The sequence below is a fragment of the Jaculus jaculus genome, chromosome 3 (assembly GCF_020740685.1).
Source record: "Jaculus jaculus isolate mJacJac1 chromosome 3, mJacJac1.mat.Y.cur, whole genome shotgun sequence".
NCBI lineage: Eukaryota > Metazoa > Chordata > Mammalia > Rodentia > Dipodidae > Jaculus > Jaculus jaculus.
The window spans coordinates 95,033,617-95,059,372 of record NC_059104.1 but is presented as its reverse complement, the minus strand read 5'-3'; the positions used below and the strand labels follow the sequence as shown (position 1 = coordinate 95,059,372).

At 48.4% G+C, this 25,756-nt stretch overlaps 1 protein-coding gene across 3 annotated transcripts in view; it reads right to left on the bottom strand.

Moving 5' to 3' along the window:
- Positions 1–8,105: 8,105 nt before the first annotated feature.
- The window catches only part of Usp2 (ubiquitin specific peptidase 2), a 33,583-nt gene continuing 15,932 nt past the window's right edge, over positions 8,106–25,756 (bottom strand). For 2 of the 3 annotated variants that reach the window (XM_004667359.3, XM_045146268.1), the window contains exons 3-13: positions 16,624–16,674; positions 15,441–15,564; positions 13,698–13,809; positions 13,489–13,599; positions 12,746–12,810; positions 12,452–12,555; positions 12,286–12,366; positions 11,699–11,777; positions 11,379–11,486; positions 10,640–10,760; positions 8,106–9,939 (exon numbers count right to left, since the gene is read on the bottom strand). In XM_004667359.3, coding sequence (XP_004667416.1) covers positions 9,852–9,939; positions 10,640–10,760; positions 11,379–11,486; positions 11,699–11,777; positions 12,286–12,366; positions 12,452–12,555; positions 12,746–12,810; positions 13,489–13,599; positions 13,698–13,809; positions 15,441–15,564; positions 16,624–16,674 — 1,044 coding nt within the window. In that variant the 3' untranslated portion in view covers positions 8,106–9,851. Of the gene's footprint in view, positions 9,940–10,639; positions 10,761–11,378; positions 11,487–11,698; positions 11,778–12,285; positions 12,367–12,451; positions 12,556–12,745; positions 12,811–13,488; positions 13,600–13,697; positions 13,810–15,440; positions 15,565–16,623; positions 16,675–20,701; positions 21,000–25,756 lie in introns of those variants that run through there. The other variant, XM_004667362.2, reaches the window with a different exon arrangement.

Genomic DNA, 25,756 nt, shown 5'->3' with positions numbered 1-25,756 from the left:
GTGCATGCTAGAAGCCCTGGTATGCCCATTCTCTCTACCTGCCTCTCTCTATCTCAAACAAACAAATAAATAATAAAAAATAAGGTGGAGAGTGATAGAGACACCTAACACCAACAGTTTGAGTGAGTATATTCCCTAGAACTGTAAGCTCAATAAATCTTCCAGAAATTGTTTTTCTTCTTCTCTTTATTTATTTGCGAGAGGAGAGAGAGAAGAGACAGATGAGAGATAGAATGGGTACACTAGAGCCTCCAAGCAGAGAGAGACAGAGAATGAGAGAGGGATAGAGAGAGAAAGAGAGCACACCAGGGCCTCCAGCTACTGCAAATGAATTCCAGATACTTGCACCACTTTGCGCATCTGGCTTTATGTGGGTCCTGGGGAATCGAATCTGGGTTGTTATCCTTTGCAGGCAAGTGCGTTAACCACTGGGCTAGCTCTACAGCCCCTGACTGCTGCTGCTGCTGCTGCTTTTCTTCTTCTTCTTCTACAACTACTATGACTCCTCCTTCTAAAATATTTTAAAACATTTTATTTATTTATTTATTTATTTATTTATTTATTTATTTAAGAGAGAGAGAGAAGAAGAGGCAGATAGAGAGAAAGAGAGAATGGGCGCTCCAGGGCCTCTAGCCACTGCAAACAAACTCCAGACGCCTGCGCCCCCTTGGGCATCTGGCTAACGTGGGTCCTGGAGAATTGAACCTGGGTCTTTTGGCTTTGCTGGCAAATGCCTTAACCACTAAGCCATTTCCCCAGCCCCTAAAATATTTTATTTGCAAGCAGAGAGATATAGAAGAGAGACAGAATGAGTATGCCAGGGCCTCCAGCCACTGTAAATGCATACCCAACTTTGTGCATTTGGCTTTACCTGGGTACTGGGGAATTGAACCAAGGCTGTTAGGCTTTGTAGACAAGTGCCTTAACCACTGAGCCATCTCTCCGGCCCCACTTTTTTTTTCTTTTTCCTTTTCTTTCTTTGGTTTTTGATTTTCAAGGTAGTGTCTAGCTCTAGCCCAAGCTGACCTGAAATTCACTATGTAGTCTCAGGCTGGCCTTGAACTCACAATGATCCTCCTGCCTCTGCCTCCCAAGTCCTGGGATTCGAGGTGTGTGTCACCACCACCCAGCATGTGCCACTACACCCAGCTATAAGTTGCTTCTTGTTGGGTATTTGGTCACAGTGATTAAAAAAAAAAAAAAAAAAATTCAGTGGTGAAGAGAATGGACATTTACTGAATAGCTACTATGTGCCACAGTTTTTAAATGGGCTCACAGCTCTGAGTTGATAATGTGATGCTCAGATTGCAGATAAGGAGACAGAGGAAGAGAAAGGTTAGTTCTCGGGCTATAATTGCTGGTCTTTTCCTCTTGCCCTTCGTATTACACACAGGAATATGAAGCGTTTGTACCCATGAGCGATGAAGCACAGTGATTCTCAGAAATGTCCCGTTCAGGTCAGATGTAGCAGGACCCAACTAGACCACGTTGGTCTCGCTTCTTGATGTATGTGAAGGTTATATAGCTGTTCAGCTTGCCTTTTTTTTTTTTCCCTAAAGACTTATTTTATTTTATTATTTATTTTAAAAATGCATTTTATGTATTTACTTATTTGGGAGAGAGGGAGAGAGAGAAAGTGGGCGCCCCAGGACCTCTAACCACTGCAAATGAACCCCAGATGCATGTGCCCCCTTGTGCACTTGACTTACATGGGACCTGGAGAATGGAACCTGAGTCCTCAGGCTTCACAGGTGCAGGTCTTAAACGCTAAGCCATCTCTCCAGCCCCAGCTTAAGTTTTTGAGTGACCAATGCCCAGACAAAGGTATATTGCTATGAGGCTTTAGAGTCGAGCCTGTAGGAGTCATCCTATCCATGCTTTCACTTAACAGTGAGGGTACTGAGAGAGAGAGCCCTTCTTTTTATCAGAACACTATGCCTTTTGGTTGAATTAACAGCATTTGGCAATAGTCTGTACATAACTTACCCACCCCTCACCTATTAAAAAGCAAGCTGAGGGCTGGAGAGATAGCTTAGTGGTTAAGGCGTTTGCCTATAAAGCCAAAGGATCCTGGTTTGATTCTCCAGGACCCATGTAAGTCAAGTGCACAAGGGAGCACATGAGTCTGGGGTTCATTTGCAGTGGTTAGAGGTCCTGGGGCGCCCAATTTCTCTCCTCTCTTTCCATTTCCCTCTGTCTCAAAATTAAAAAAAAAAAATTAGGCTGGATGTGGTGGAGCATGCTTTCAGTCCCAGCCCATGAGACACTAAAGCAGGAGGATCACCATGAGTTTGAAGCGAGCTTGGGGCTACAGAATGGGTTCTAGGTCAGCGTGGGCTAGAGTGGGACCCTGCCTGGAAAATACAAAAAAAAAAAAAAATTCTAGAGATAGAGAGATGTTCAGTGCAGTTCCTGTACAAGCATGGACATGAAGGCCTCAGGGGGCCCACCTGAGACTGACTTTGACTCTCTAGAAGCCATGTAAATAACTGGGCATGGCCACACACATCCATCACCCTCATCCTGGGCAGCGCAGAGACTGCAGAATTGCTGAGGATCCTGAACAGCAGGCTCCCAAATCAGCGAGACTTTGTTGCCAAGAAAAACAAACAGGTGAGCAATGGAGGCGGACGCCTGATGTTTCTCTCCAGCTGCTGCAGGGGACACCTGGGACGCCACGTCAGCACACACACGTGCATACACCACACACACACACACCCTACACCACACATACGATGCACATGCAAAAAAAATATATATATATATATATATGGCGGGGGGCAGCAAACCATGGGTAAGTTTCAACTTGAACATGTATTGGAGGAAAAGTGACTTAGAACGAAAACCTTCAAGCAGAGCCCTTCAATTTACAGACGAGGCACTAAAGCCCAGAAAGGGGGAGATTTATTCAAGGTCACACAAGAGCAAATGCAGAGGGAGTACTTAACCTTGGGGAAAGCCTGTAGGAACGCCAGCAAAGAAAAGAAACTCCAAATTGTGGGAGGTGCTACTCGATGACAAAGATAAGTGAGGACAGACCTGCTTGTGTCTGGAGCTTGGGTAGCATTGGGCTGTTGCCATGGGGATGAGAAAGCGGAGGGCTGGGAGCGAGGCCAGGCACGGGAGGGGGAGGCTGAGGTGAGTTCCTATTGTATTACTGTTTTTCAGGTCAGGGGTGGAGGGGACAACAAAAATGGACAAAGTGGCTCTACCTCCAGTGAAAAGCTCGTTAAAGATACAAAGTTATATTTGGGGCTCAGGATGTACTTGACTACAAGCCAAATTCTTTTTTTCTTTTGAGGTAGGATCTCACCCTATCCCGGACTGACCTGGAATTCACTATGGAGTCTCAGGGTGGCCTTGAACTCATGGTGATCCTCCTACTTCTGCCTCCTGGGTGCTGGGATGAAAGGTGTGCACCACCGCACCAGGTTTACAAGCCATTTCTAATTTTGCAAGTGAATTCCAGACATGTGTGACACTTTGTTCGTTGGACTTTATATGGATATTGGGGGATTGCATTTGGGCTGGAAGGCTTTGCAAGCAAATGCCTTTAATTGTTGAGACATCTTCCCAGTTCCCCACTTTCTATCTACTCGTGGCTAAGGGCATCCCTTGAGTGGACAGAAAAGTCTGAGCCCTAAAGAGAGAAATAGTAGAGTTTGTGTTACTGCTCTCATTCTCTACCCTCGGGAAGTGTCGAGAAAGGAGGACCAACTACTGTCCTCATCCATGAAGTGGGCCACACAGCTTTACACTGGCCTCGAGTGATGGCTCATGGTTCTGCCTCAGCCTGGGTGGACCCCGGGCCTCGGCTTTCCCACTGTCTGGAGCGGCGAAGGCAGCTGGGAAGAATCTTGGTGAACCTCTCCAAGCTTGTCTGGTGGGACGTTAACTTCCCTAGGTAAGTTCAGCGGAAGAAATGAAAGGGCTGAACAGTATTAAGAATGGCGAGAATGGGCTGGAGAGATGGCTTAGCAGTTAAGCGCTTGCCTGTGAAGCCTAAGGGCCCTGTTCAAGGCTCGATTCCCCAGGACCCACATTAGCCAGATGCACAAGGGGGCGCACGTGTCTGGAGTTTGTTTGCAGAGGTTGGAAGCCCTGGCGCACCCATTCTCTTCCTCTCCCTCTGTTTTTCTCCCTGTGTCTGTCGCTCTCAAATAAATAAATAAAAAATGAACAAAAAAATATTAAAAAAAAAAAGAATGGCGAGAAAACCCACAAAAAGACAAAGACGGGCTGAGCAGCCCAAAGAACTTTTTTCCTTTCAGTTTTTTGAGGTAGGGCTGCACTCTAGCTCAAACTGACCTGGAATTCATTGTGTAGTGTCAGGGTGGCCTCAAACTCATGGCCATCCTCCTAGCTCTGCCTCCTGAGTGCTTGAATTACAGGTGTGCACCACCCCTGGCCTAGAGCTCATCTTTTTTTTTTTTTTTTAAATTTTTGGTTTATTTTATTTATTTGAGAGCGACAGACAGAGAAAGAGGCAGAGAGAGAGAGAGAGAATGGAGCCCCACAGCTTCCAGCCACTGCAGACGAATTCCAGATGTGTGCACCCCGTTGCGCATCTGGCTAATGTGGGTCCTGGGGAATCAGGTCTCGAACCAGGGTCCTTAGGCTTCACAGGCAAGCGCTTAACTGCTAAGCCATCTCTCCAGCCCCCTTAAATTTTTTTTAATTAAAATATTTTGAGAGTGATAGAAGCAGATAGAATGGCACGGCAGGGCCTCCAGTCATTGCAAATGAACTCCAGATGCATGTACCACCTAATATATCTGGCTTACATGGGTCTTGGGGAATCAAACTTGGGTCCTTTGGTTTTGTAGGCAAGCATCTTAACCACTAAGCCATCTCTCCAGTCCTTTTTGTGTGTGTGTTTTGAGGTAGGGTCTCACTGTGGCTCAGGCTGACCTGTAATTCACTATGTATTCTCAGGGTAGCCTCGAACTCCTCCTACTTCTGCCTCCTGAGTGCTGGGATTAGAGGTGTGCGCCACAGTCCTCATTTTTTAAAAGTATTTTTTTTTGTTTATTTTTACTTATTTGAGAGTGACAGGCATAGAGAGAAAGAGGCAGATAGAATGGGCATGTCAGGGCCTCCAGCCACAGCAAACGAACTCCAGATGCGGGTGCCCCTTGTGCATCTGGCTAACGTGGGTCCTGGGGAATTGAGCATCTAACCAGGGTCCTTAGGCTTTACAAGCAAGCACTTAACCACTAAGCCATCTCTCCAGCCCTCATTTTTTTTTTTTTTTTCTAACTCAGGCTGGCCTCAAGTTTGCTATGTAGCTGTGGACGACCTTGAATTTCTGGTTCTACTTTTCAGGTACTGGGATTATAGATAGGCACCACCATGCCTGGCTCTGAAGTCTTGGTGAAAGCTCTTAGGAGGGTGAGGGTGATGTAACAGTAGAAGAGTGAGCACTCTCTGGGCTCGATCTTTTTTTTTTTTTAATTTTTTTGTTCATTTTTATTTATTTGAGAGTGACAGAGAGAGAAAGAGGCAGATAGAGAGAGGGAGAATGGCGCGCCAGGGCTTCCAGCCACTGTAAACAAATTCCAGACGCGTGTGCCCCCTTGTGCAACTGGCTAAAGTGGGTCTCGGAGAATTGAGCCCCGAACCCAGGTCCTTAAGCTTCACAGGCAAGCGATTAACAGCTAAGCCATCTCTCCAGCCCGTCGATCTTTTTTTTTTTTTTTTTAAATATATTTAATTAATTTGCTTATTTGAGAGAAAGAGGCAGAGAGAGATAGAGGGAGACAATGGGCATGTCAGGGCCTCCAGCCACTGCAGATGAACTCCAGACGCATGTGCCCCTTATGAATCTGGCTTATGTGGTCCTGGGGAATTGAACTGGGATCCTTTGGCTTTGCAGGCAAACGCCTTAACCACTAAGCTATTTCTCCAGCCCTGGGTTCAGTCTTTAGTACCGCCTGCCCCATCAAAACTCCTTAGGGGCTGGGCGTGGTGGCGCACACCTTTAATCCCAGCACTCAGGAGGCAGAGAGGTAGGAGGATTGCCATGAGTTCAAGGCCACCCTGAGACTCCATAGTGAATTCCAGGTCAGCCTGGGCTAGAGTGAGACCCTACCTCGAAAAACCAAAAAAACAAAAACAAAAAAACCTCCTTAGGGAACCAACCCTTTAACACAGAGGTGGCTGTTGACAAGTCACTGGGGGAGTGGAGACCTTTCTTTTATAGAAGACCAAGTCCTGGTCATTTCTATTCAGGCCACAACACTACTCTAAGAGCAGCCAGTTAGCATCTGCTGGAGAGGCCTGCTTTCGCTCATCGTAGATCTGCACAGGTGTTTCAGCAAAAACCCAACAGCATCTCAATCAGTAGCTCACTGAAAGTAATGTCACCCGTGTTGGGCGTGGTGGCACACATCTTTAATCCCAACTCTTGGGAAGCAGAGGTAGGAGGATTCACTGCGTATGAGGCCAGCCTGGAACTACAGAGTGAGATCCACGTCAGCCTGGACTAGAGTGAGACCCTATCTCAAAAAAAAAAAAAGTCACCAGGTGTGGTGGTTTGGGCTGGTGATCCTAGCACTTGGGAGGCTGAGACAGGAGGACTGCTGTTCGGGGCCAACTTACTTGCGCTACATCATGGATTCTAGGTCAGTTAGGGCTACAAAAGACTCATGTCAATTTTCCTAGGTGTGAAGCCGAGTGCCCTAAGAAGACATATGTTGAGGTCTGTTATGGGGGAAAGCAACTGCCCTCTAATTTGACTGGTGGCCCATTCCATGTAGGTTTCAGTTTCCTATTCCATGGGAGGGAATACAGCCCTTCTACCGAAACCTACAACAGGGGTAGTCATGTAACGTCTGCTGCTGTCTGGCTAAATGTATATACTATGCTCAACAAATTGCCCAGTAAGCACTTCTCTTAATGTTCATACCCTTATATTAATGCTCTCATTTTTGGTTAGAGAACCTTCTCTCTTTTCAGATGGCAGTGACCTTGGGATGACTCAGAAAGCACCATATTGCTAAGAAGAAGTGACAGAGGAGTGCTCAGCACTGCGATATATCACACCTTCCAAGGCTCAGAGTCCATTGCATAAGAGGTGGCAGAAAGAATGTAAGAGCCAAAGGAAGGGTAGGACTCCTTACAATGTGCTCCTCCAGAGACAAAATGGCCTGGATATCCATGACCTCACAGTGCCTGACACTACCTACACAAAATCATAATAGGAGGAAAAGATGACATCAAAATAAAAGAGAGAATGATTGAGAGGGGGAGGGGATATGAAGCACAGTGGAGTTTCAAAGGGGAAAATGGGAGGGAAGGAAGGAGGGAATGACCATGGGATATTGTACAATCATGGAAGTTGTTAATAAAAAAATTAAAAATTAAGAAAGGTAACAGCTGGGCATGGTGGTGCATGCCTTTAATCCCAGCACTTGGGAGGCAGAGGTTGGAGAATCGCTGTGAGTTTAAGGCCATCCTGAGACTACGTAGTGAATTCCAGGTCAGCCTGGACTAGAGTGAAACTTTACCTCAAAAAACAAACAAACAAACAAACAAAAAACCCCAAAACAACAAAAAACAAAACAAAACAAGGGCTGGAGAGATGGCTTAGCGGTTAAGGTGTTTGCCTGTAAAGCCAAAGAACTCAGGTTCCATTCCCTAGGATCCACGTTAGCCAGGTGTGCAAGGAGGTGACTGTGTCCAGAGTTTGTTTTCAGTGGCTGGAGGCCCTGGCACACCCATTCTCTCTCCCTCTTTCTCTGTCAAATAAAAAAAAAATAAATTATGAATAAAAGTAACAGTATGTGTGTCAATTTTCCCAGGTAAGAAGACATTATGTGAGATAGTGCCCTAAGAAGACATATGTCGAGGTCTTTAGAAGTTCAACGACCACTCCATTTGGCCAAAAGAATAAAATACATATAAACATCAGGAAGTTAGACTGTGAATCCAGATGAGGAACATAATGCCTGAATGTATACTATTTTAACTTTTAAAAACTGAATTGAGAAGCTTACGTAATGGGTGGGAACCTTTTCCAGAACATGACATTTACAGCCGGGCTAAAGCAGTGAACCATGGCTCTCACAACAGTGGGCAAATCATGATTCCATCAGGTCGCCAACTTTCTCAAAGCTACTATTTATTCTGTACAAGATTCCACTGTACATTGGACATTCTTCTACTCTTGCTTACACAGTAAACAAGTGTATACCAGCCCTTGGGCTCAGGTTCACAGGTCTTCCCTAGAGAAAGGTGTCAGGCCAGGATAACTCAGGGTGTCTCACTTGGGTGCCTCATCCTGGGAGCACTTGGGTGCTCCGAGCTTCAAGGACATAGGCCAGGCCCAGCAGTGGGGGTGTGTGTGCAAAGTGCACAGTGTTCCACGCCTTAGTACTGAACAGCTTGGCTCTCCGGACAGCATGGAGTTTTGTCTAACGGCTCAGGGCGAAATGAAGCCCTATGGGGAAGAATCATACAACGGAGGCAAGATGTCCCCAGACACCCAGGCTCCAGCTCCCAGGGAAGGACTAAAGACCAATGCCAAGAAGAGGCGAGGGGTGGCATGGGCGTCCCTGAGAAACTTGGTCTAGGCCTGTGTCTAGGCGGCTGAGAAGGGGCAGGTGGCAGAAGACTGGGGGTGTCGTGATGTCAAGAGAATGAATTAAAGAGAAGCTCTAGGGGCAAGGGCCTTGCGCTACCCTTCAAGCAGCTGGGGAGTGAGTAGACCAGGGGTGGGCAGGAAGAAGTTGATATATTATCTTAAGAAATCTCCTTTTACCTACTTCCCTACCTCATTGCAATGCTCAACATGCCAGTGGCTAAGGGCAGGACCCCAGTCCTCCAGTGGCTTTGAACATGGCACTGGGGTAAAGGAAAGCAGACGTGGGATATTTCAGGGAGGGGAAGCTACCCCCTGGTCCCCAAATGCTATAAGGCACAATTCTTGGAGGCAACTAGATTCCTTCCAAAACATTAAAAAAAAAAAAACAAAAACCCAAACAACTTCAAAACAGAAACTTATTTTAGATCCCAGGTCTACTGTGGCTATTCCTGGGCCTGGCCAACACTCACCTAGCACCACAAGGGGCTAGCATTAGGAAACTTATATTTGAAGAATTAAAAAACAACAACAAAAAAACAAAAACAATAGGGCCAGCCCAACGTCCCAGCTGTGAAGAGGTGTGAAGGAGAGCGTCTCCAGTCAGAACACTTTCGTTACAGTAAGTTAAAAAAAAAAAAGTTGGGCTTTTGGAAACCCAAGCCAGCTTTTCTCAAAGATGTCCCCTCATCTGTACCCCTGGACTTAGCAGCGTAAAGAGGGCTCTTGGCTCATGGGTGTCTCCTGCTCTGGGTGGGTGAGCAGAGCAGGTCCAGGTGGGGACCGGGTGCCAGCTTCTCCTCGGCGTGATCCGGCAGCAATGCTCCCAGCAGGCTCCAGAGGGCGCCGTCCTCCCGGAAGGCGTGGGGGCTGGAGAGGGCAGCAGCGGACGCGGATCTTCTCCCCACAGACGGCTGTTGTTTATTACACACAGGAAAAAAACCACAAGCTTTAAAAATGCAAATAAGAGACAGCGAGGGAGCACTGCCGATTCGGTCTCCGCGTCCCGTCCATCTGTCCCGACAAGCCACCGCTCGGGGCTCCTTGACGTAGACCCTGACCAGGCTCTACCAATTCTGTTCAGCAGCTTGATTTTAGTTTATTTTTCTCTTATTTGCCAGGTTTTCTTCTTGCTGTTGCTGTTTTCTTTTCTCTTGTTTTTATTTTTTTGTTTTTTTGTTTTTTTTTTTTTTGGTGGGTTTTGTCTTTTTAAAAAACGTAGGATGTGGGGCCACCACAAGGAAGAGGGAAGGGATGTAGCTCCTCGATGCTACATGCGAGAGGGTGGACTGGCCAGTTCATAGAAGAGCAGATAGGCGTCGCTGGTGCGCACTTGGCTGGAGGACATGGGTGTGACGCTGTGGGAAAAAAAAGGAAAAGTCAGAGCCCTGGCAAGGGAGGCCATAGGGGACACAGAGCTGAGTATGTAGTATACACCTAAAGCCACTTCTGTCTTTCCACGCTTCCCCCTCCCACACAGGTAGGGTCTCACTCGAGCCCAGGCTGACCTGGAACTTACTCTGTAACCCCAGGATGACCTCCAAGTCACAGCCTACAAGAGTAAAGTGTGCCACCACATCTGGCCTTGTTTTTTTTTTAAAGCTACGGTTTCATGTAGCTCAGGTTGGCTTAGTACTTGCTATGTAGCCCAGGATGCCCTTGAACTTCTTGATCCTCCTGCCTCCAGTGTTGGGGTGATAGGTGCACACCACCACAGCCAGCTCTTCAGAGCCTCTGGATGGGCACAGACTTGAGTACTGTTGTGTTTTTTCTTTTTCTTTTTCTTTTTTTTTGGTTTTTCGATGTAAGGTCTTACTCTAACTGAGGCTGACCTGGAATTCTCTACAGAGTCTCAGAGTGGCCTCAAACTCAAGGTGATCCTTATACCTCTGCCTCTCCAATGATGGGATTAAAGGCATGTGTTGCCACACCTGGCTATAGTTGCTTTTTGATCCTGACTTTTGTTTTTCCATTTAAGATGGAAGCCATGCAGATGAGTGAAGTACAGATGGCCTGAAAGCCAGGTGCCCTGTTCCTGAGTCCTACTCTGTCCCTCACCTGGAATCGTTGAAAGTGTGCCATTCGCCCGTCACTGGACTTCGGCAATAGGCTGTATAATGGCCACCCATGGTGGTTCCGGAGTGATTGGACACAGCATACAGGTTGTAAACAGCATGGTCTAGGAGGAAACACAGTCGTCAAGCCCCGGAGGCATTCTCGTCCCCAAATTCCCCTGCTCCTGGCTCTTCTTCCCCAATCTTTTTTTTTTTTTCTTTTTAATGCAAATTTATTTTTTTCATTGCAAATTTTGCAGATTTTATCCACAGTGTCATTTTTAAATTTTAATTTATTAGTTTTCTTTTTAGCAAATACAGGCAGTTTGGTACCATTGTTTAGGCTCATCCATGACCTACCCCCTCCCAATGGCCCCTCCTTGTTGATGTAAATGGGTTGTGCATTGTGGAGTTAGCCCACAGTTACTGGTACGATAAATGTCTCTGCATATCATGACCCAACATGTGACTCTGACATTCTTTCCACCCCCTCTTCACAAAATTTCCCTGAGCCATGTTGGGTTCATTTTTGGTCTGCTTCAGTGCTGAGGTGTTGGGCGCCTCTGAGGCTCTGGCTCTCTGATTTGATAGGAGTTGATTTTGCTCTGTGTTGGTCTTCTTCTCCTTTGTGCTGGTATCTGGTTCATCTGTTCTTCCCCAATCTTTTCCCAATTCACACCCATTTCCTACTATCCCTTTGTCTCCTACCATGATTCTTCCCTTCCTGCTGGGAAGATACTCACTGATGTTTTCTGAGGCAAATTCTCTCAAGTCCAGGTCTCTTAGTGGGAAATTCACAAATGTTGTGAGCTTGCTGGTTCGTATCCTGGATTCCGAGAACCGCTTCAGGTCTAGGATTGGCAGTGAGTTAAGGACAAACAGCACAGCAAAGCAAACTAGGGGAGACCAAGTCCTGCTGGGGGGGGGGTGCCCTTTCCGCAGGGGGCAGAAAACACAAAGTAGCCTACGTTTTTTTCCCCACCCTGCACCTTTTCCTTTTTTGGCCTCTTGTTATCAGTTGCCCTCAAAAGTTAGATCCCCACCCTGGTGATCCTTAGGATACGGAGCACCAAGATCTTTGGGAACCTCTGGATGGAAAACTTCTTTATACATCGTTTTCTGGCTCGGCAGCGACAGCATGTCTGAAAGGCAAGAGAAACGGAGCTAGAAAGAACTTGTGGGCGGAGCTTGGAAATTCCTTGGCTAGACCTTCCCAGTGAAGGCGTGTGCGGGCATGAGTGCGTGCCAGGGCTGCTGCAAACCAACTCCAGATGCATGTGCCATTTTTTGTGGCTGGCTTTTGTTGGTTACTAAAGAACTAAACCTTGGCTGCCAGGCTTTGCAAGTACGTACCTTTAGCCCCCGAGCCACTTCCCTCACTCCACTTACTGGCTTTCTTTTAAAAAAATATTTTTGTTCATTTTTTATTTATTTGAGAGCAACAGACACAGAGAGAAAGACAGATAGAGGGAGAGAGAGAGAGAGAATGGGCACGCCAGCGCTTCCAGCCACTGCAAACGAACTCCAGACAGGTGCGCCCCCTTGTGCATCTGGCTAACGTGGGACCTGGGGAAATGGGCCTCGAACCGGGGTCCTTAGGCTTCACAGGCAAGCGCTTAACCGCTAAGCCATCTCTCCAGCCCCACTTACTGGCTTTTCATCACCGTCCAGCACATCCTCTTTCGTGAAGAGCCTCATGCAGTCCATCAACGTCACCTCAGGGTAACCTCTCTGGACAGAAAAAGGAACTGTCAGCTGTCTACCGCATGCAAGGCCAGGAGAGGGCGCTCTGGAGCTGGGCAAGGGTGTTGCTTACCTTTGCAATGGGCAGGGAGAGGTCCCAGAAGGGATCGAAGACTGTAGAACAGTAGCCGCAGTCAGTGCACGTCAGGGAGCTTTTGAGCTGCCCAACAAAGAGATCTGGGAAGAGAAGGCCGGGAGGAGATGAACATGGAGTGGGCACTGGGTCTTCCTTCTCCCTGCTCCTGCCTGTGTGTGGGACACAAGCAGAGCAGAGGTCCCTGGGAGCATGACTCTCAGGGCTTTTCAAGCTCTGTTCAAGCAAAGGCAGGTCAGTGAATGAAGACACTCATCCTGTCCATGCACTTACCCCCAATCCGACTGTCCTCCCGTTCTAGATATTTCCTCCACATTTGCCGTCCCTTTTCATCATCTCTGAGAATCACAGACAGGAAGACAATTGTCAGAGCTCAAATCATATTTAAAGGCTTATCAACCTAGATCTTAAAATATTTTATTTTAAAAATGTAATTTATTTGACAGAGAAGGAAGCAGTTAGAGACAGAGAGAATGGGTGTACCAGGGCTTTTAGCTGCTGCAAACTCTAGACGCATGCACCACTTTGTGCATCTGGCTTACGTGGGTCGTGGGGAATCGAACCTGGGTCTTTTGGCTTTGCAGACAAACGTTTTAACCACTAAGCCATCTCTCCAGCCATATATATATATACACACACACACACACACACACACATATATTTTGTGGTGCTGGGAATGGAATTCAGGGCCTTGCTTATCTTAGTGCTGAGATTTCAGGTGTGTAAACCATATCTGGGTTCAACCTAAATCTTGGATCTTCCAAAGCAAATGTGAGGTATGTAGCTCGGTGTCACAAGACTTGCCTAGCACACACAAGGCCCTAGGTTCAATCTCCAGTGCTACAAAAACAAACAAAAAACCCAACCAAATTAAAAACACACACTCATGTTTCAAAAGAACAGTAGCAGCAGAAAGCAAATCTGATTACCCCTAAATCATTATTTCTAAACACACAAGCAGGTAATTCAAGGTCACAAAATTTTTGTTTTCTCAGCAGCATTCTCTTCTTACTTACGGGAGATGGTCGATGTTGTCAGAGTTGAGTTTAGGCCTCACTGTCACTCGGTTTACCTCATTGTGCAGCCCATCCAGAAGGAAGCGAAGGAACTCCTGAGCATCCTGCTGACTGAACCAAAAGAGAGAGTGAGTGAGCAATACCTCTCTTCCAAGCCCCTGCCCAGGTTGCCACCCACCCTGCGGAGGACAGGCCCCCAAGGCCCTTACTTATAGCCAACGAAGCGCGGTGCATATCTCTGGATCTGGGTCTTGAACTCAGATGGGCTTACCACATCATTGGGGGATGAAGTCCATATGGTCTGGATTAGTTTTGCAAACTCTGTTGGAAGAAACGAGGAGAGAGAGGGTATGGAGGACATGTGAGATAGTTTCTTTTCTATTTTTATTTATTTGCAAGCGGGGGGAGGGGAAGGAGGGAGGGAGAGAATGGGTGCACCAGATCCTCTAATTGCTGCAAACAATCTCCAGATGCATGTGCCCCCTTTTTTTTTTTTTGTTTTTCAAGGTAGGGTCTCACTGTGGTCCAGGCTGACCTGGAATTAACTCTTTAACTCTGTCATCTCAGGGTGGCCTTGAACTCATGGCAATCCTCCCACCTCTGCCTCCCGAGTGCTGGGATTAAAGGCGTGCACCACCATGCTCAGTTTACATGTGCCACTTTGTGTATCTGGCTTTACATGGGTACTGGGGAATCAAACCCAGGTTGTTAGGCTTTGCAGGCAGGCACCACTGAGCCATCTCTCCAACCCTATGTGATATTTATATTTTCATTTTATTTTTCCTTCCTTCCTTCCTTCTTTTCTTTCTTTCTTCCCCCCCCCCCCCCCCTCTCTCTCTCTCTCTCTCTCTCTCTCTCTTTTTGTGGTCTCACTCTAGCCCAGGCTGACCTGGAATTCACTATGCAATCTCAGGGTGGCCTTGAACTCTCCGTGATTCTCCTACCTCTTCCTCCTGAGTGCTGAGATTAAAGGCATGCACCACTATGCCTGGCCTGTGAGGTATTTTTTGTAAGAAACCCTCATACAAGTGTGTAATCCTAGCACTTAGGAGGTAGAGGCTAGAGGACCAGGAGTTTGAATTTGCGGCTAGGCAGGGAAATTGCAAGACTTGGTCTGAAAACCAAATTTGGAAACTAGAATCCCAATAACAACAACAAAAGGTAAGGAAAGAGGAAACGGAGAAATGGCTTAGTGGTTAAAACATTTGTCTGCAAAGCCAAAGGACCCAGGTTCGATTCCCCAGGACCCATGTTAGCCAGATGCACAAGGGGGTCTGAAGTTTTGTTTGCAGTGGCTGGAGGCCCTGGCGTACCCATTCTCTCCCTCTCCCCTTCTTTCTCTGTCAAATAAATAAAAATAAATAACTACTTTTTTTTTTTTAAAGAAAAGGTAAGGAAAGAAAAATAGAGGAAGGTTATATATAAAATGAAACTGTAACTAAAATGTGAATTGGGCTGGAGGCATGGCTTAGCCGTTAAGGTGCTAGTCTGTAAAGCCAAAGAACCCGGGTTAGATTCCCCAGGACCCGCAGAAGCCAGGTGCACAAGGTGGTGCATACTTTTAGAGTTCATTTGCAGTGTCTGAAGGCCCTGGAACACCCATTTTCTCTCTCTCTATTTATTTACTTATTTATTATTTTTTTGTTGTTTTTCAAGGTAGGGTCTTGCTCTAGCCTAGGCTGACCTGGAATTCACTATGTAATCTCAGAGTGGCCTCAAACTCATCCAATCCTCCTACCTCTGTCTCCTTAGTGCTGGGATTAAAGGCGTGCATTGCCATGCCTGGCCTCCATTCTCTATTTGCCTCTTTCTCTCTCCCCTTTCCCTCCCCCTTCTCTCTCTCTCAGTTAAATAAAATAATTAAAAAATAAAACGTAACTATCACCCCAGCCCAGTGGAATAGAAAAGCACTGAGAGGGGAAGGAGGGCCGTGTCCCTGCAGGGTTCCTCACCTTCCATGAGGGTTGAATGTGCACTGCTGGTGTGGCTGAGGTCCCGCATGTACAGCCTCTGGAGACAGTAATCTCTTAGCTCCCTGGTGTTACTCAGGCACTGCAGAATCGAGTTCATGAAGCACTAAAAAAAGATCCAGACCATCAGCAGATGTCATAGTTTTGATCTTAATGTCTTCTACGGACCATGTGAACCCAGCCTGTGGCACTACAGGGATATTGCAACAACTTTATGGGGTGGGGCCCGGTGGGGGGGTCGGCGCTTATCCTTGAAGAGGCACGTGTAACCCCAGCCTCCTTTTCTCTTTTGCATTCTTGCCTTAAGTTGAATAGTTTTGCTGCTACGTACTTCTGCCAGGATGTGCTGCCTTGCCTTAAGCCCAAAGCAACAAAGTCAGTCATGAACTGAAACCTTTAAAACTGAATCCAATAAACCTATTCCTTCATCAGTTGATTTATCTCAGGTTATCTCTATTTTATGTTTATAATTATTATGAACAACATTTTTTTTTTTGAGGTAGGGTCTCAATCTAGCGCAGGCTGACCTGGAATTCACTATGTAGTCTCAGGGTGGCCTCGAACTCATGGTGATCCTACCTCTGCCTCCCGAGTGCTGGGATTAAAGATGTGCGTCACCACACCCGGCTCAACAACATATTTTGTATGGATACATCATGTTTTGGTACAGGTTATCTCTTATAAGGACAGCATGCTAACACAGTGGGGGAGGGGAGACCCTCACCTCACCCCTCTATTAGCACCAAAGGCGCCCATGTGCATCCACTGAGAAGGGAACCCCTTCACAGCTTCATTTCCTCTTTCTTAAGTAAAGGCAGGGGGAGGTAAAGTATGGCTCCACTAAGGATACAGGTGATGTAACTGGTTATTCCCTATTGAGGTGAGCAAAAGGGTGTGGGTACAGTGGACAGAAGTGGGTGGGAAGTGATGGGAATTCTTGAGGAGAAGGATCTAGGAGAGCAGCTAGTGGCAGTTGCAAGAGTAACTTCCTTTTAGTAGTGCTTCCTGCTGGGGGCGGGTGAGGCAGGGCCCAGCAATTCTGTGAAACACCAGTCAGACAGGGCAGGCGCCTATTGCCCTACAGAGGAGCAGGTCAGCAGGAGCCAGGAGCGGACCCTGGGTAGATTATCTCAGTCAAGAAAGAAGTGGGTTGAGAAGAACTCACCGTGTTGCCAAGGTTTCGAAGACCAGCCAGACCCTGGGAGCTCTTAGAATTCTGTAAGAAAAGAACACATGACATGTGAGGATGAGATAGAGGCTAGGCCTATGCTAGGTTCTCTCTCCCTCTCCCCCCTTACAACTGCAATATTCTCTTTTCAATCTTAGTTTATGGACTTTGAAGTAAAGATGACTGAGCAATACCTATTTTCAACACACAAGCAGGTACCTTTAACTGCTGAGCCATCTCCCCAAGCCCTTCAACACACAACAGAAGTGTTCTTCAGGGCTTTGCTTCTTGTACTGACTACATCTTTCTCCATCTTTTTGTTCGGTTTTGTTTTGAGACGGGCTCTCTCACTGTCCAGTCGGGCCTTGAACTAGTGGCAATTCTCCTGCCTCAGCCTCTTTGCATGCTGGGATTACAGGCATGAGCTACCACACTCAGATTCTCCTATCTTTATTTTCCCATCTCTGTTGGTGTGGAGATTTGAGATTAGAATGAGAGGCTAGAAATTCACAAATCTGAGTATACAACGGATTCCTTGCTACAAGAAATTTCAAGTTTCAACTGGGTGTGGTAGCATATGCCTGACTTGGGAGGGAAAGGCAGGACAATTAGAACTTCAAGGCCAGCCTCAGCTTATAGGGGTTAGTCTAACCTATGAGAGACCCTGCCTCAAAAGGAAAAACAAAACAAAAACCAACAAATAAAAAAAAAATCATCATCTTTATAGGAAGCTGAGGTAGGAGGTTCACCTTGAGTTTGAGGCCAGCCTAGACTACAGAGTTCCAGGTAAGCCTGGGTTAGAGTAAGGCCCAGTTTCAAAAAACCACACCACCACCCAAACAAAAGAGAAACTTCAAGTCTCAAATCAAATCAGGGTACAATCTCAAATGACCTATATTACTATACTAGATATTCAATATATAAAGTTATAATAGGCACTTTAAGGAAATGGCGAAAGTTCAATAACAAACCCCCTAATTGAGTTCTAACCCTCAGCTGGGGAAACCTCAAGTTGAAGTGTTAGAGACAGGTGGAATTCCTCTCAAGCTCTGCTCCTGGGGGCTGGGAGAGTCCTCTCTGCCTGGCTCAGGTTTCAACATCCCCACTGGCCACTGGCTGGAAATACTTTAAGATAGCAGGTGGCACCAAGCTGGAGGAAGCACCTGGCTGAATGAAGGTGCCACTTTTGCTCTTGTCTGTTATGGAGGCTGGTGAGGTGGCTGGATTTAGAGAACAGGTGCAAGATGGCAAGCTTTGAGCGCTGTTTGTCAAGGTCTCTTGGCTAATCCCGGGCACACTTCCAAGGAGTCGGAAAACCTTCAGGCCCAAAGGGTTAAAGAAACAGTTCTGTGGATGAACGTGCCACCCCCTCTCTCAGGGAGGGGACCTGGGAGCAGGCAACTCTGGAGCAACACTGGCTGGGGCATGCGTGGGGCCAGCTCAACCCTGATCAGAACAGGAGCCTGAAATAACTCAGCTAAAATTACTCATGCTGTGTGCTGACAGCCTCATAGGCTGTCAGCGGCTCAAAGCCCAGGAGATTGTCAGTTTGAGGGGGGCTGGGGAGGAACAGGCTGATGGAGGGTTTTTCTCAAGAACTGCCTTGCCCATGCCACAAGTAAGAGGATCCCTCCCCTGGCCAGTTGTTAGGCTCAGTGCTAGCAGGTAGGAAAGGAAATATACTCAGAAGAGAACCCTGGTTTAAATCTGCAGGTGGAGGGAGCGCCCACCACAGCAAGGCAGGGATGAGCATCCTCTGCTGGCCAATGGGGCTAGGCATACGTGACCCCAAACAAAATGTGACTCCCGCCCGGCATGGTGGCGCACGCCTGTAATCGCAGCACTCGGGAGGCAGAGGTAGGAGGATCGCCGTGAGTTCAAGGCCACCCTGAGACTACACAGTGAATTCCAGGTCAACCCGAGCTGGAGTGAGACCCTCCCTCAAAAAAACAAAACAAAAACCAACCAACAAACAAAAGTGACTCCCACCGTACTGTAAAAGTCAGAGGGCTACTGCAGAAATCATTTCTAGGGACAAAGAAGATCTCATCAACATTTTGGGTGAACTGCGGCAAAAGACTCTCCCAGAGCTCAACGGAAAAGCTCTATAGCAATCTCCATGTTGCCCACTTGGAGCCAACCGTTGAAATGTGCCCACACAGAATGCCCACTTACACCTATTTTTGGTAGTGTTTTATTAGCTCTTACCCCCTGTGCCTCAGACGACATCTGTCTAAACAGGCTGTAGAGACGCAAAGCGTTCTACCACTGGTGACATGTCCACATCCACCAAGGCCCTCAGCTGAGGCACTTATCTCTCAGCACTAGTAGGGGTGGGGAAATGGGAGACTGGAGTCACCTGTCCTCAGAGACACTCCTGTTTTTACTCTGGCTTAGCAGCTTGAGGATGGGAAGGATATCTCTAACCCTTTCCTATTGCCCTGGGAGTGGAGAGAAGGGAGTGGCTCCCCTAAGGTATTGTTAGGACCCGCTGTTATTTTTATTATTATTTTTTTTAGTGATGGAGTCATGGTTTTGTGTACAGCTCAAAACCTCTTGCCACCCTCCCCAAACCCAGCAATGTCTCACCATGTGTGGCTCAGAACTTACATATAGCCCAGGCTGACCTTAAACTTGCAGGGATCCTCCCATCTCTACCCCCTACCTCTCAAATACTGGGATTACAGGTGTGCTACCGCCATGTCTGGCTCCATTTGCCAATTATTTGAGTGTTCTGGGTAGAGGGTTGGGGGTATCTGGGCATCAGGGTGGGAGTGGAAGGGAGAGCGAGGCCCCCGGGGGCCAGGCCCGATATTCTTCTGTCATGAATAGGAAATAAGGAGCTCCAGGGAAAGTCAGCACTTTCCATTCCAGAGAGGAACAAAATGTCCCAGGAGTGACCTTTCTCACAGGGCAAACAATCCTACCTCAGGGCTGGCAGGGAAAGAGAGGCTGGGGCTGGAGGAGGTGGGATAGAGACCCTGCACATCATCCTCTCACAGAGACAGCGGAAGAAAAGGACTCCAGCGGTTGGGCTGGGACTCAGGTGCAGAGTTGAGAAAAGTTTGGAGCCACACTTCCTTTCACTCAGCCACCAGCAAGCCTAGTTTGGACTCAATCACAAGCACTGTTCTAGAGAGCAGATGCCACCTCCAGAGTCAGTAAACAGCACTCCTCTTCCAGGACAGGAGCCGGCGCCCAAGCAGCCCATCTCTGGGCTAAGGCCAGAGTGTTATCTGGGGATAGGGCCGAAACACCAGCTGAGTTTGTGACTTCACAGTGGAGACCCCAACTGAGGGCTTTTTCCTGCCTGCTTCACCTGCACAGTGAGGTCAGCCATGCGTCCTGGCTGTAACCAAGAAGGTGGTGTGGCCCTGGCACGGGGCAGGGCACGCACTGCCAACACGGGAGCTGGTGCCTGTTACATAAGACCTGTCAAGCTCCGGGCCCCTTCTCTCTTTCGCTGAGGGACAGCTCCCAGCCTTAGCCCCAGCGTTACTGAGGAGTTCCTTCAATCAAGGAATCACTGCCCTTCTTCACACAACTGGAGGGACCAGTAAGAGACAGGAATGCTCTTTCACCGGTCTGCAACCCCTGCCCTTCACGGGGTCAAAGCACCCCGCCTTGGACTCCTTCCTGGGAGAAAGCCCATTCGGGAACAGAGACAGGGAGGCACCCTTCCATCTGTCTTCCCTGCCGGGATTTGGCCTTGGAGGAGTCACCCCTGAGTTCAGCCCTAGTCAAGGTTATGCTTGCCTGCACCTGTCCTGATAGGTACCTGGAATTAAAAGACCAAGACCCACCTGGTGCCTGGGTCACCGTGGGAGGTGGGTAAGGGGGCCTCAGGGCCTCAGCCAATAGCGGTGATGGGGTGGGTGGGCTACCAGTAAACCTGCGATCGCCTGGGACGGTGGGGGGGGGGCATTCCTTGCCAGGAAATCATTGGAAAGGAGAGAGAGCTGGAAAGGACCGTCCCCTCGCCGCCGAGGGGTTCGTGGTGGGCTGGGGGCGACCCGGGAGAAGGGGAACCCCAGATCCTTGACGTGGTGGGGGTCTCGGAAGAGGGCCCGCGTACCTTGGCTTTGTTGAGCAGAAGCCCCACGAAGGTGGACAGCAGCAGGGATGGGGAGAGAGGGGAGCGCGGCCGCAGCTCCTTGGCGAGGGTGGGGAAGGGGGCGGCGGGGGGCTCCTCGGGCAGGGTCACGGTGTACGAGGTGCGCATGCTGCGGAGCGGGCAGTGGGCTCGGCCCCGAGCCTAACGTTGACCGAAGGGACCCGGGGAAGTCCCCGCGCTGTGCCCCAGCCCAGACACCAAAGCAGGCGGAAGGCGGTAACCGCTGCTGCGGGGCCGATCGCGTACTCCTCCGCCTCAACCTCCCCGCCGCGCGCGCCCAACCGACCGGGCCCGGCTCTCGCGCTCCGGGGGGGGGACTGGTGGACCGGCCGGCGCTTCCAGCCGCGCGACGTCAGCACCGGGGCGGGCCCGGGCCGGAGCCCCGCCCCGCCCCGCCCCCGCCCCGCCCCCGGGAGCCGGCACGCGGACTCCAGCGAGGTCTCCGGGACCGGCCGGCGCGTCCCGCCGCGCGGCCCGCGCCCCACGCCCGGCCCATTGCGGACCCCGGGGGCGGGCTGCGCAGAGCTGCGGGAACCCGGCGGCGGCAAGGTCGGGGGGTGCAGCCGGCCCAAAGCTTAGAACTCCTGGAGGAATAAGGACGCCTCCCTGGACCCGGTGTCCACTTGCAGAGCTTCCTGCCTAGGCAGCCTACAATTCCGAACTTGGCGGCTGCAGGTCATTTTGGGGGACCTGGCGAAAGCTCTGTACTCCCACCAGAGCATAATGTACAGTTTCACAAACTTTTTCCCAGTATTCTGGGGGACCCAGGCCTTCATGGCGCCCAGGATCCTCACAGTCTGCGGGTGTGGACGGGTCTGGGTTCGAGTGCACTTCCCTGCCTTGACACCGAGGTCCTCCACTCCCGTAGGACTGGCCTGGCCCACTGTCAAGCGGCAGTGCTCATTTATAGGGTACAGTAGGTCATCGGCCTTTTTGGCCCCAGGGAAAGAACATTTTCTGGCTCTTCTAACCAATTACTCAATTCCATCTCTTCCAGAATCTCAAATTTGACTTCTGTGTGGGAGGTGGAGAGGAAGGCGCTCAGCTTATGTGTGTGTGTGTGGGGGGGGAGCGGGGGCGGTGAGTGGTCTCCTCTGACCCCAAGTACAGCTTGAAGGCCAGGGGTCTTGGGACAGGGGTTTCTTTCGGATGCTCCGCCCCCTCACCTAACAGGAAAGTGCACGAATCTGCCTAGAGAAAGTATCTTGTTTGGAGCTTGCAGGCTATTTTTAGCCAGTATTTTTAGCGTTTAAAAATACTTGGAGAGGCAGCAGTGTGTGCCGTTACTCATCTGTGGGCTCCTTCTGTTCCTCCTGGCATGCTCATCCCCACATGTACACGGGCACCGCACACACGACCACAGCCACACGGGGCTTATGTCCTGGACACATGTGTGGGCTGTACCCTAGGCCACCCACAAAACAGCAATTTCGCGCATATGGGAGGGCAGCAGGAGCGCTCTCAAAATCATGTCCGATTCTCGCAGTGGTGGGAGGAGGGGGTTGGGCAAGAACCACAGGGCACTGAGGGCGGGCACATTTGGAGGCATGATCTTCAGACTCTGACCCAACCTTGCGCCCAGGACACCGTGCATGCAGCATGCTGACTTTTCTCCAAGCTTCCTTCTTTGCAGCTACACCCTTCCCAGCAGCCGCTCCTGCGTAGTCCCTCACATCACTGCTGTGAAGCAACTACAGAGCATATCTTGCATGGGATCCAGGAGCCTGTCTGCCCGTAGTTTCCTTTCATTATCCCTACCACACGCTTCCCTGATCCCCGTCACCAACCCAGCTGGCTAAGGAATAAATCTAGCCAGTTTATGATACCCCACACCTATGATCCCACCACTGCAGCGTTTGAGGCCAGTCTGGACTGATACAAAGACTATGTTGCAGCAAAACAACAAAAACCAAAACACACCACAGCAACATCACCCCTGCCAAACCCCAAAAATCAGGGATATAGCTCAGTTGACAGAATGCTTGCCTAGCATGTAGGAGGTCCTGGCTTTGATTCCTAAACACACCATAAACCAGGCTTGGTGGTAAATCCTTGTAATCCTAGAACTTGTTGGTAGAGGCAGGAGGATACAAAGTTTAAGGTCAGCCTGGGATATATAAGACTCCGGCTCAAAAACAAAGCAGAGCAAAATAACCAAAAACAATGCTGCCACTGGTTAGATCCTTATTAAAGGCCAGATGTTGGTCTAAGTGACTATACCCACTTAGTTTCCACAATCACATCATGAGAAAATAATTATTACCTCTACTTTATAGGTAGAAGAGCTCACACTCAGGCCAGTGATCTGCTAGACCACAAAGGTCATAAATGACAGTGTAGAGCTTTGAACTCAGACCTTATGGCTAAGCACATGCTTTTCATAATTACTAAGAAATTCTGGGATGCTCTTCCTACTCCCTGTCAATCACCTACTTGTAATTTCTACTCAGGAGGCTGGGGAGATGGCTCAGCAATTAAAGGTGCTTGCTTGCAAAGCCTGATACCCATGTAAAGCCAGACCACAACAGTGGTGCATGTGCATGTGTCTGGTATTGGTTTGACAAGAGGCCTTGGTACACACACACACACACACACACACACAAATAAAAATAATTTTTAAAATTCAGTTCTCAATGGCTGGGGAGATGTCTCAGAGGTTAAAAGACGCTTGCTTGTGAAATCTACTGGACCAAGTTCTATTCTCTAGTAGCCACATAAAGCCAGGTACAGAAAGTGGCACATGCATGTGGAGTATGTCTGTAGTGGAAAGAGGCCCTGGCATGTTCATATTTCTCTTTTTCTCTCTCTCTCAACTAAGGGAAAAAAAAAAAAAAAACTACTCAAGGCCATACTGAAACTACTACATAGTGAATTCCAGGTCAGTCTGGACTAGAATGAAACCCTACCTTAACCCCCCCACCACCAAAAAAACCCCACAAAAAACAAACAAAAAACCCCCAAAACAAACAAACAAACAAATAAACAAAAAAACAACTCCTGAGAACTAGACCTGGGGGCTGGAGAGATGGCTCAGCTAAGGTGCTTGTTTGCAAAGTCTAATGGCCTGTGTTTGATTTCCCAGTACCCATGTAAAGCCAGATGTACAAAGTGACATGTGTCTTGTTTGCAGAAGAGGAGGTCCTGGAATGTATACTCTTTTCATCTCCCCCTCTCTCTCCTTTTCTCTCTCCTTCTTTCCTTCTCTCCCTCTTCTTTTCTTTCCCCTTCTCTCCCTCTTTCTCTTTCCTTCTCCCTTTCTCCTAAAATATTTTTAAAAATACGCCGGGCGTGGTGGCGCACGCCTTTAATCCCAGCACTCGGGAGGCAGAGGTAGGAGGATCGCTGTGAGTTCGAGGCCACCCTGAGACTACATAGTGAATTCCAGGTCAGCCTGGGCTAGAGTGAGACCCTACCTTGAAAAACCAAAAAAAAAAAAAAAAAAAAAAAAAAAAAAAAAAAAAAAATTCACCAAACTCTTCTGCTAAAATAAATAAATAAAATAACTAGGATCTTTCCAGGTGTGGTGGTACATACTTATAATCCCAGTACTTGGGAGATAGAAACAGGAGGATTGTGAGTTCAAGGTCAGCCTGGGTTACAGTTAGACGTTAAAAAAAATCAGCTGGGAGTGTTGGTGCATGCCTTTAGTCCCTTTAATCCCAGCATTCAGGAGGCTGAGGTAGGAAGATCACAGTGAGTTCAAGGCCAGCCTGAGACTACACAGTGAATTCCAGGTCAGCCTCAGCTAGAATGATACGCTACAAAAGACCAACAAAACAAAACAAAAACCTTCAGGGCTGGACAGATGGCTTAGTGGTTAAGGCACTTGCCTGCAAAGCCTAAGGAGCCATGTTCCACTCTCCAGGTCCCACATAATCCAGGTGCACAAAGTTGCACATGCACACAAGGTGGTACATGCATCTGGAGTTCAATTGCAGTGGCTGGAGGGCCTGGTGTGCTAATTATTCCTGCCTCCCTCCCCCTCTCTCTTTTGCTCTCTTGTATAAAAAGGCCAGTCTGAAGCCAGGCGTGGTGGCACACTCCTTTAATCCCAGCACTCAGGAGGCACAGGTAGGAGGATCACCATGAGTTCAAGGCCACCCTGAGACTATATAGTGAATTCCAGGTCAGCCTGGACCAGAGTGAAACCCTACCTCGAAAAACCAAAGTAAATAAATAAATAAATAAATAAATAAATTTAAAAAAAGGTCAGTCTGTTGGGCTTGCCGCAAAAAAAAAAAAAAAAAAAAAAATTCAGCTAGGTGCAGTGGTGCATGCCATTAATCCAAGCACTTGGGAGGTAGAGGTAGGAGGATCGCTGTGAGTTTGAGGCCACTCTGAAACTACATAGTGAATTCCAGGTTAGCCTGAGCTAGAATAAAACCCTACCTCAACCTCCCCCCCAAAACTAAATAAATAAAAATTAAGTTTGCTAAGCATATGCAAGACTCTGGGTTCAATTTCTTTTACCACAAAAATAAAAATCCCTTGAGTCTCGGGTTGGAGATGCAGCACAGTGGTAGAGTACTTGTCTAACATACATATGGGAGGCTGGGTTTGATCCAGCACAACACCTCTCTCTCTCTTACACACACACACACACACACACACACACACACATGCGCGCGTGTGCACGCGTACACACACAACAGCAACCTTTGGTCTGTCATAAAGCTTTCTCTAATTAATTCCACCTAAGTCTACACGCCCCATTACTGTACATCCTCATACATTCAGTTTGCATGCTGTTAATTCATCTTAATATATTTATCTTTGCTTCACAAGTGCCTGTAAAACTTTTGCAACTGGCCTCACATGGTGTGCAGTTTATCTTGTGCCAGAGCGCAGGAGCCTCCTCCAGGGCAGGGTTGTGGGCTCTCTTAATGGAGAGGGCCAGGCCAGGCTCTGCTGGCAATCCTGAAAAGTCCCAGGGAGCCTAAAGAGATGGGGTGTGTCTGGTTTTGCATGCTGAGCAAGTGTGCTGTGGGTGGGGGCCCTGCCCATGAAGTGCTCCCC